This window comes from Myotis brandtii, unplaced genomic scaffold, assembly GCF_000412655.1.
Source record: "Myotis brandtii unplaced genomic scaffold, ASM41265v1 scaffold105, whole genome shotgun sequence".
Classification (NCBI taxonomy): Eukaryota; Metazoa; Chordata; class Mammalia; order Chiroptera; family Vespertilionidae; genus Myotis; species Myotis brandtii.
This window is the reverse complement of record NW_005353538.1, coordinates 5,154,544-5,166,133: the sequence shown is the minus strand read 5'-3', so window position 1 is coordinate 5,166,133 and position 11,590 is coordinate 5,154,544. Positions and strand designations below refer to the sequence as shown.

Below are 11,590 nucleotides of genomic sequence, written 5' to 3'. Positions count from 1 at the left end.
GGGAAGCTTGGCTTCCTCCGTCACTGAAGCAAGCCAGCCTCCCTGTTCACTTCAAGCTGCCTGGCTGCCGGCCGCCATCTTGGTTGGCAGTTAATTTGCATATCACCCTGATTAGCCAATGGGAAGGGTAGTGGAGGTACGGCTAATTACCATGTTTCTCTATTATTAGATAGGATGATTTAACTTATATGTGGAGTCTAAAGAACAAAACAGACAAGCAAACCAAATTGAAACAGACAGATACAGACTACAGACTGATGGTGGCCAGACAGGAAGGGTGTTAGGGACTATGTGAAAAAGATGAAAGGATTAAGAAGTACAGACTGGTGGTTATAAAATAGTCATGGGGATTTAAAGTACAGCAAAGGAAATATAGCCAATAATATTGTGTATTGTGGCAGGTAGGCACTTGAAATCATAAAGTATATGATTATCTAACCACTGTGCTGTACCACTGAAACTAATAAAAAATAATATTGGTTGTAAACTAATTGAAAAAATAAAATTAAGAAAAAAAGTGGATTTTTCATGAATCTTTCATTCACGCAACTATTTATTAGAATATGATATATGTGATGTTGCATAATTGTTTTGGAATAACTACCTATATTGTTCTAAAAAAGTCTTTGACAATAGTTATGATGAACAAATAGAGGGGCTCTGGTGCAAGTCCAGATCAGCGGCTGCCTGTGGCTCAGCACCAGCCCCACGCCACCTGGAAGGAGCGCTAAAGTGATCTGGGGTTGGTAGCTGCATGTGCTGGACTTGGCGGTGCCTGGGAGAGGCTATGCTGTGAACAGGGCTGACAGCCACAGGAGCCGCGGGACATCTGCTACAAAAGGCCACTCTGCCAAGACTGGAAGACATAGCAGACCTACCTACTACATAGAAACAAGCACAGGGAGGCAGCCAAAATGAGGAGACAAACATCTCCCAAATGAAAAAATGACAAAATTTCAGAAAATGAACTAACAAAATGGAGGCAAGCCATGTATTGGATGCAGAGTTCAAAACACTGGTTATAAGGATGTTCAAGAAACTTAAGAAACAAATAGATAAACTCAGTGAGAGCTTCAACAAAGAGCTAGGAAACATTTTAAAAAGTTAGAAATTAAGCCCGGCCAGCGTGGTTCAGTGGTTGAGCATTGACCTATGAACCAGGAGATCACAGTTGTATCCCAGGTTGTGGGCTCAATCCCCAGTGGGGATTGGGGTATAGGAAGCAGCCAGCAGTTGATCAATGATTCTCTCTCATCATTCATGTTTCTATTCCTCTCTCCCTCTCTAAAATAAATAAAAATATTTTTTAAAAAGTTAGAAATTAAGAATACAATAACTGAAATGAGGAAAAGATAGAAAATTGAAATGGAAAAAAGAGCTGGGGTAGTAATTAATACTGATATCAGACAAAATAGTCTTTAACACAAAAGACTATAACAAGAGACCTAAAAAGACATTTCATATACAATAGTGTCCATTGATAGATAATTGGATAAAGAAGATATGGTACATATACACAATGGAATACTACTAGGCTATAAAAAACAATAACTCTTACAATTTGCAACAACATGGATGAACCTAGAGGGTATTATGTTAAGAGAAATAAGTCAAACAGAGAAAGACAAGTACTATATGATTTCACTTACGTGTGGAATCCAAAAATCAAAACAAATACACAAAACAGAAACAAACTCATTGATACAGAAAATAGACTTAGGAGCTGGATGAAAAAGGTAAGGGGATTATGAAGTACAAATTGGTAGTTTCAAATAGTCATGGGGATGTAAAGTACAGCATAGAGATATGGTCAATATTATTGTAATAACTATGGATGATGCCAGGTGGGTACTAGACTTCTTGAGGGGATCACTTCATAAGGTGCTAGTAAATACTTCAAAATCAATCAGCAAATAATATAAACTTATCCTATATAATAAAAGCCTAATATGTTAAGTGTCCAGTTGTCTGTTCAACCAATCAAAGTGTAATATGCTAATGATATGCTAAGGCCACTAAACTGCTTGCTATGATGTTCACTGACCACCAGGGGGCAGACAGTCAACCACTCAACCGCTCGTTATGACATGCACTGACCACCAGGGGCAGACAGTTGACCAGTCGACCAGTCGCTATGACATGCACTGACCACCAGGGGGCAGATGATCTGACTGGTAGGTTAGCTTGCTGCTGGGGTCCAGCCGATCAGGACTGAGTGAGATGGGCCAGACATGCTCTGGAGTCCTCCCTTGTCCCTCCCCGGCCCTGATCGTGCACCGGTGGGGTTCCTCGGCCTGGCCTGTGCCCTCTTGCAATCTGGGCCCAATCCCTTAGGCCAGGCTGACAGACCCCACTGGTGAACGAATTTGTGCACCGGGCCTCTAGTTTTATATAGTTAATTAAAAATATTTTTATTGGTTTCATAGAGGAAGGGAGAGGGAGAGAGAGATAGAAATATCAATGATGACAGAGAATCAGTTTCCCCCTGCATGCCCCAGACTGGGGATCGAGCCCACACCCTGGGCATATGCCCTAACCAGGAATCCAACCATAACCTCCTGATTCATAGGTCAATGCTCAACCACTGAGCCATGCTGACCAGGTTATATAGTTAATTTTTATGCCAGTGACTTCAAATACAATAATTGATACAAAAGGGCAGATTCGGTTCAGACCAACTTTTCCTAATCAGACTCCCTTATTGTGTCGATGAATAATGACTAGGGTTAATTAGACCTATTGCTCAGAGTCAGTTCAGCTGGTAGTAAAATCACAGGGCCCCATACAGGACACCTCTACACCTGTGGTTTAAGTGATCTGATTTGCTAAAAGGAGTATAACCAATGAAGTGTTTTCTATATACCTATAGTTCTCCATGGTTATAATACTTCCAAATTCAGTAATTTTGTATAGCCCATCACTTCCTATTATGTATTCCATGGAATAGCAATCCTACAAAGTATTAATAGATGCTTTGCAAAATAAAAAAGGGGGGTTGTGAATGGTACCATTATGTAGTCTACGCTTTACAGCAACTGAATCGCCAAATTTTATGAATTGTACCTCCCAAATATCTGCTGAGTCCAGACACTTCACTGAGTCCTTGTATAAACCATCATTGTGCCTCATTTAGGTTACGGCAACTTCAGAGCTGGGTTTCTTGCCTACAGTCTTGTTTCCTTCAATCTGTTCTCCACACTGTACCCAGACTGGTGTTTCTAAACACAGATGACTTTTACATTTCCTTGCTTAAAACCATTAATATGACCTTAATGCTCTGAGGATGAAATCCAAACTCTTTAATATGTTTACAGAACTTTCCAAGCTCTGCAGTCTCTTGTCTCACTTTAACTTTTATTTCACAAATGGACCATGTTTCCTTTCAACCCTAGCATTTCACACACCTGGCTTCAGATGGCATTTTCTCCACATCTGCATTCTGTTCTCCAATCAGAACACTTATTACACTATTAAATTTTCAATACAGGTTTATATCTTTTGCTAATTTGTAAGCTGTGTAAGGCAATCCTCTATTTTTCACCATGCATGCATTCATTCAATTTATAAATAGTTGTTAGCACATTCTATATTCCAGATACTAGTATAGCTCTAGATCAGGGGTCCTCAAACTTTTTAAACAGGGGGCCAGTTCACTGTCCCTCAGACCGTTGGAGGGCCGAACTATAGTTTAAAAAAAAAACTATGAACAAATTCCTATGCACACTGCACATATCTTATTTAGAAGTAAAAAAACAAAACAGGAACAAATACAATATTTGTATTTGCATGTGGCCCGCGGGCCGTAGTTTGAGGACCCCTGCTAGATGCTTGGAAGTCAGCATTTTAGTGGACAAGAAAGACAACAAACAAATAAACAAATAGTTTTGTAACATAAAGTCATCAGAATAAGGGATTTTGTAGGTGAGGGGGGCACTATTTTAAAAAGTGGCCAGGTAAGGCCTGTCTTGAGTAGCAACCTGAAGGAAATGAAGAAGTGAGCCATGTGAATTCTGGGGAAACACCATTCCCAAGAGAGGGATTAGGGTCTGAGGCAAGAGCACGCTGGAATGTTCTAGGAATCCTGAGAGGGACCACTGAGGCTGGAATTCGAAGAAGGAGAGAGGAGGCCAGATGGGTAGGAAGCAACGTAGAGGCCATCTATATATGACAGGAGGCCACCGATGGCCACTGCTTTGTCTCACAGGCCAAGCATAATGCTGAACACCTAGGACATCCCAGTAACTGCTGGGGGAAAGAATAAGTGAGATACAATCTGGGAAAACAATTAAATAGGTTTCTTTGCAGCAATACTTCAAAGCAACTTCAGTATGTATCCCTTCAAGTGGGGACAGAAACATTTCCCCAGATGACTTGACCATGGAACATGAACTTAATGGATCATTTTCAGGATCTTGGTTCCACAGTTTGGGAACCCCTGCTGTATAAATACCTTGGTTTTCCAATGTGGGCTCAGGAGAGCAAGCTGGATAGCATAATATCCTAGAGATTCAAGTTCAAGTCCAATTCAAGGGCAGGACACAGGGCATAATGCTGACAAGATTTTCCTTTCAACCCTATCTCACCCTCTCTTCTTTTTGTTTTCCCGATCAAGGTATGGAAAAGTATCTTTTCTATAGTTTGTCCCAAAGGGGCTAGACTTTTTCAAGTAAATGGGTTACTAATAACAAAAGGAGAAATGATCATGGAGACATAGAGGTCTGCCTGTTCGGAAGGTCTCCAAACCATGCCTTAATTCTAAGGGCAGAGACCACCTGTGCTGATTCTATCTTCCCTGTTGGCCATACCTGGCTCCCGCTTGAGATGGTCCTCATTGCAGCCTGTTGGAGGGACTCTCCTTGTACACTGTCCCTGCTGCTCTCAGGAAATCCCCAGGCCCGGGACTGGCAGACCTGCTCGTGTTTTAGGTCCCATAATGCTTCTCAAGTGGCCTGTATTCATGACAGCAGTCTGCCTGGCCCTGTTTACTTCCCAATAGACACATTTCCTCCCTGGATCCCCGGCTCTATTCAAACTGTCCAGCTCTTTCTCCACTTCATGGAAGCAGAGATTTGAGTCTCCTCACAGATGATTTAGTATGTGTATGAGGAATTAGACTTCACGAGTGACTCCATGTCCACGAACTCTCAGGGATCACTCTATTCTGTCACTGAGCCCCGGGCCCCTTCATTGGCCCAAGCCAGGCTCTATGACACCTTTTCATCCCACAAGTCCAGAGACCAAGTCTGGTTCCCTTCCATTTATAACACAGTGACTACACTTTCCCAGCACCGGGCCACTAGTATATATATATTTACCATGTTGTATATTAGATCCCAGAACTTAGTCCTCTTTAAGTTTATACATTTTGACCATCATCTCTCTATTTCTCCCAACCTCCAACCTTGGAAACCACCATGTTATTCTGTCTTTCTGAGTTTGACTTTTTAAAATTCAACAGCAACAAAAAGTCAGATCATTTAGTATTTATTTTTCTGTATCTGGCCTGTTTCACTTAGCATAATATCCTCCAGCTTCATCCATGTTGTCACAAATGGCAGGATTTCATTCATTTTTAAGGCTGAATAATTTATATATAGGTCACACTTTCTTTATCCATTCACCCATTGACAGACACATAGGTTATTTTCACACATGACTAATGTGACCAATTCTGCTGCAAACCTGGGGGTGTAGATCTCTCTTCAAGCTCCCAGAACTATTGAACCAGAGCTGTGGGAGGAAGCCAAGCAATCGGAGTGGCAGCAGCACTCACACAACTCTGGTGCGTGCACAAGGTGGAGAAGCGCGGGGAAAATGCAATGAAAGCACAAACTACTACAGGTGGTAAAGTGTGCAGATCATGGCTTGTTAGAAGGAAATGCAAAGAAATAGATATTTGATTAATTCTACATGGAACATGAGTGACTCTCTCTGGATCTCCAGACTCCTGGCATTAGCAGGAGAACAGTTTTCCAGAATCCTAACCCATTCACTCCGCCAGAATATCTTAAATAAATCCAAATAAAGAAAAAAACATCTATAGAGAAAGTTAAGGGTGGTTCAATCCACCTAAACAGTGATTAATTCTTACTTTAATATCTGGGAAGGTATCAGGCTAACTTTTCTTTCCATTTTCTTGAAGGTCCAACATAGGAGTTGAATTGCTGCAAGACTACCTCCAGCAAGGTCTTACAATGCAACAGTAAGTCTATTGTGCTATTGCCTGTCGTGTTCACAATTTATTCACTTGAAGGACATTCTTATTTTAAGAGATATTTGACATTTAACTTAAAAATTTTTTTTTCTATATTTACAAGGTGTTGTTTTTTTTTTGTCAATCAGTTATTTTTTAAAAAAATATTTTTTTGTTAATCCTCACCCCAGGATATTTTTCCATTGGTTTTTAGGGAGAGTGGAAGAGAGAGGGCAAGACAGAGAGAAACACTGATGTGAGAGAAACACACCAATTGGTTGCCTCCTGCACGAGCCCCAACCAGGGCCCAGGCTGGGGAGGAGCCTGCAACTAAGGTACATGCCTTTGACTGGAATCAAACCCGGGACCCTCTAGCCCAGTGGTCGGCAAACTGCGGCTCGCGAGCCACATGCGGCTCTTTGGCCCCTTGAGTGTGGCTCTTCCACAAAATACCGACTTCTGCACATGGGCCACGAAGTTTCAATCGCACTGTACGTGCGCGCCCACAAGTGGCATTTTGTGGAAGAGCCACACTCAAGGGGCCAAAGAGCCGCATGTGGCTCGCGAGCCGCAGTTTGCCGACCACTGGACTGGGGTAACATTTACCATTTTGATCTCTCATTTCCTGTGACAAATAGCATTAATTGTTTTGGGTTTTATACAAGAGATTTTATTTTTGTAGGAGTTGCTTTTTTTGTCTGGAGTCAGATATAAAAAACTTGGCAACCCTTAATTTCAGATACCTATTCTCAAAATGTGCAGGTTATTGTTGTTATTTTTTTAAATCCTCACCTGAGGAGACTTTTCCATTGATTTTTAGAGAGAGTGGGAGGGAGAGGGAGAAACAGAGAGAAACACCAATGTGAGAGAAACACATTGATTGGCTGCCTCCTGCATGCATGCCCCCAACCAGGGCAGGGAGCCTGTGACCAAAGTAGGTGCCCTTGACAGGAATCAAACCTGGGACCCTTCAGTCCGCAGGCTGACGTTTTATCCACTGAGCCAAACCGGCTAAGGCTATATAGGTTAATTTTATTTAAACTTGAGATTTATTTCTGAAAAGCCAATAATTGGGTACTGGTGCTCTGTGAAAATGTGTCAGGTGAAACTCGGAGTTAGGAAATTCCTTTGGAGGTTTCTAACCTGTTTTTCAGCCAAACCATCTCAGTCAAAGACCCATAAACTAGCAATTTTTGTGATTCCCCCCCTCAATTTTATCACATGGACTTCAGTGGTCAATATAAAACCATCTCACTCATAAAAGTGATGTTTCTGCTGCTCTGAAATTAAAGTGAATTTCAGAAAAGTAAAAGACTTCTGTTATAACAGTCAACAGAGCCTACATTCACTCTGTTCATGAATTCAGCAAATATTTATTGAGGAACTACTCTAGGCAAGGAATTTTGCAAAACCCCGTGGAGAACATAGGTATAAATAAAGAGCCCATTCTAAAGTTCACGCTCCGTGGAAAAGTCAGATTCCCTTTCTGCCGTGGCAACCATCTTCCATGCCCAACTTTTACACCAAAGAAGGTTCTTAGATTCTTGAGACAACTTGAGTCCTCTTAATCTCTCTGGTTTCTCTGTTGCCTGGACAGTAATTTCTAGTAAAGTCGGTGGTTTCTTAGAAGATAGTGCCAGACTGTTATTTTTTCAGGGCCATTTATAAACCTGGTATAATTTAATATGGATAAGTTTAAGTTCCTAAACTTATACCCCAAATCCCAACAATCTCGGTAGGTGACACAGAAGGTGTGGCTTTAAAGTGGCACAAATATAAAAATGTGCTGAATTTTAACTAGTGGAAGCCTGATATGAGTCAGTGAAGACAGCTTAGGCTACTTTGTAAAAGAATCCTCTCTGAGGATACATTTATTGATTTCAGAGACTGAGGAAAGGAGAGAGAGAGAGAGAGAGAGAGAGAGAGAGAGAGAGATCAGTTGCCTTTCCTATGAGCCCTGACTGGGGATACAACCCCTAACCTGGGTATGTGCCCTGACTGGGAATGGAAACCCCACCCATTTTGGTGTACAGGACGATGGCCCAGGACTAGGCTACTTTTATAGCAGAGTATTCAGAATAAGGAGGTAATGAGTTCTATCTTTTTCTGCACTAACCAGACCACACAGACTATTACGTTCGGTTCTGAGCACAACAATGAAACATTTAAGGGGTTTTAGAATTAGCCAGAGAACACGATTCTGGCACACACAAAATAAGATGTATGTGGCACTCATTTCATAAATGTTCAAGTGTTTTTCATGGATAAGTAGCGTGGGGAGGGGAGATTTACAATTCTGCAAGGCCAATGTCATCAGTACAGCGATCAGCGGGGACGCCGAGTTCTGCTGTTTCACGGCCAAACATTTCCTCCTGATTTGGCCAGCTGTCTCCCGGTCCAGTGGCCTGAGCTGTAGCCACGGAAACATGTGAATGTGCAAGAGAAAATCTATCCCCGCACCAGGAAAAATTACTCCCTTTATGATGAACTTGTTTAACACATATTTGTGGAAGAGCAGAGGGCAGTGGTAGAGAAGGGTGGAGGGAAAGAGAAAGGGGTAGGGGGAGAAAACGAGAAAGGTGTTTCCTAAATTATTTGTGGTAATAAAAATGACTTACAGTGGGAGTTTTTATTGACAGAGTTAGAACTTAGAAAAGAAATGCCAGGTTGGAATGAAGATACCTTTCCCAGGGGTTATACTGTGGAAAAGGCGGGTCACAGCATTTTGCAACAGATGGAGTAAAATGAGACTTATTTACCTCATGGGAGATTCAACACTGTGTCAACGATTAACTGCTTACAAAAAGTTCTGAAAGTATGTATGTTATTTTATTTTGAAATTACAGTTGCATTTTGGAGATTATTTTTACCTAATTAGAATTCTTTGCTTTTCTTTTCTGATTAGGGTTTTTAATAAAAGGTTACATTTTGTATTTTATTCACAAATATTAACATTTTTCTTCTTCATCTTATATTCTTATAAAGAGTTCCAAATTTTATTAAGATTTTAATGTATTTGGTAAAGTTCACTACCTCCCATAGGCAGCAAATCTATTCTAGCTAGAAATGATCTTGGATAGAATTTTAGACATGTTGTGTGCATTTTAAAATTTCATCTTTATTTTCCTTTTGTTAAGAGATTTATCAACTTCTTTTCCACTAGCCTTCAAATATTTTGACCACCGTGGAACCGGGGTCTTTAAACCACATGCTTCTGGATGCTGAAAGACATTTTGATTCAGTGGGAAAAGCATGGTCATCCATTTATTACCACGAATCTGTTCTCTGTGAAAGATGAACACTATACCCCATGAGAAATGGACCAGGCAGCAGGAGACAGAGACACAGCACTTCAGACCCTTTGCCATCAGCATTTTCATCAGTAGGGTCATCAATTTGCAAAAGGCCATTGAATGTCTGCTCTTGCGCAGCCCGGAGACCAAGGTGATCCTTAAACAGCAGCGGTTCTCAACCTGTGGGTCGTGACCCCTTTGGGGGTCGAACGACCCTTTCACAGGGGTCGCCTAAGACCATCGGAAAACACATATATAATTACATATTGTTTTTGTGATTAATCACTATGCTTTAATTATGTTCAATTTGTAACAATGAAATTGGGGGGTCACCACAACATGAGGAACTGTATTAAAGCGTGGCGGCATTAGGGAGGTTGAGAACCACTGCTTAAACAGTAAACACCAGGGAGCTGTGTCTGCATGCAGAGATGTTTGGTGATGTTCATGGCTATAGTCAGAATCTTATCATGAGGGACATTTATGTGGATCTCAGTATGGGTATTATTGATGCCTAGGACATGACTATTGCATATGGCACTAACCATGCCCATTCACTTGATTATGTGATTGGAAATCAGATGAACATGTTGTTTTGTTGTTGTGTGTGTGTGTTTTTTTTAAATTTACATATTTTTTATTCATTTCAGAGAGAGGAAAGGAGAGGGAAAAATAGAAACATCAATGATGAGAGAGAATCATTGATCAGCTGTTTCTTGCACCGCGAATTAGCCCACAACCTGGGTGTGTGCCCTGACCGGGAATTGAACTGTGATCTCCTGGTTCATAGCTCAATGCTCAACCACTGAGCCATGCTGGCCAGGCCAGATGAACATGTTTTTAAATTATATTTTTTAGAGGAAAAATACAAAAAAGCACTACTAACCATTCTTTATAGATGACATCACTTATTCTACAAGGGTAGTTTAAAACAATCTAAGGGAGGAGGAAATAAAATTAAATTTTTTCATTCTAGTAAAATATGCATAACATAAAAATTGCCATTTAAATAATTTTAAAATGAATAATTTAGTGGCATTATGTACATTCACAATGTTGTATAACCATCACCACATTCTAGCCTCAGAACTTTTTCAATATCCCAAATAAAAACTCTGTACCATTAAACAATAACTCCCCACTCTCCGTTTCTCTCAGCCCCTGGCCACCACCATTCTACTTGCTGTCTCTGTGAATTAGACTATTGTCTGTAGCTCATACTAGTCAGATTATACAGTATTTATCCTTTGGGGCCCAGGGCTAGGAAAAGCAGGCCTTGGTGTACATCTTGGTCCTTTCCAAAGGCACCCAGACCCAGAAGAGGGAGTCATAAGCTGTGGACTGTTGATAGCTCCAAATAAGGTACACAGGACCATTCAAACCAGCATGTGACATTGCCCTGCATTAGAGACTGAGATGTGTAGCATATCTAATAATACACAGTCACAAACCCAAACAGGCAGCCAAAATAGGGAGACAAAAAACAAACAAACAAGCCCAAACAAAAGAAAAAGAGGATTCTCTCAAGAGATAAATGAAATGGATATAAGAAATTTACTAGATACAGAGTTCAGAATAATGATGGCAAAGATGCTAAACAGCATGAGGAAGAGTATAGTAACTATGAAGAACGACAAGCATTAATAAAGGACACATTAGAAGGAATACACAGCAGATAAGGGGAAGCCAAGGATTGGATCAGTGAATTAGAAGACAGAAAAAAAAAATCACTCAATCAGAGAACCAAAAAGAAAAAAACAATTATAAAACAGAAGGACAGCTTAAGGGAGCAACATGAATCATAACAGTATTTTCATAACGGGAGTGTCAGGAAAAGAAAAAAGTGAGCAGGGGACAGAGAACATGTTTGAAGAAATAATGGCAGAAAACTTACCTAATCTGGTGAAGGAAAAAGTCACATAAGTTCAGGAGGCAAGAAGAACCCAAACAGGCCCACACCCAGACACATCATAATTAAAATGCCCCAAATTAAAGACAAAGAGAGAATCTTAAAGGCAGCAAGAGAAAAGCAATTTGTTAGCTACAAAGGAGCTCCCGTAGGATGTTAGCTGATTTCTCATCAGAAACTCCACAGGCCAGAAGG

The 11,590-nt window shown here is 40.8% G+C and overlaps 1 protein-coding gene across 1 annotated transcript in view; it reads left to right on the top strand.

Moving 5' to 3' along the window:
- Positions 1 to 10,681, top strand: part of NXPE2 (neurexophilin and PC-esterase domain family, member 2) — a gene marked incomplete at its 5' end in the record, with an annotated part of 16,939 nt that extends 6,258 nt beyond the window's left edge. The window contains 9 exon segments of the mRNA XM_014540054.1: positions 6,143 to 6,172; positions 6,174 to 6,206; positions 8,835 to 8,932; positions 9,357 to 9,396; positions 9,398 to 9,424; positions 9,426 to 9,536; positions 9,538 to 9,668; positions 9,886 to 10,075; positions 10,645 to 10,681. Of these exon segments, the coding sequence (XP_014395540.1) occupies positions 6,143 to 6,172; positions 6,174 to 6,206; positions 8,835 to 8,932; positions 9,357 to 9,396; positions 9,398 to 9,424; positions 9,426 to 9,536; positions 9,538 to 9,668; positions 9,886 to 10,075; positions 10,645 to 10,681 (697 nt within the window).
- Positions 10,682 to 11,590: the final 909 nt, after the last annotated feature.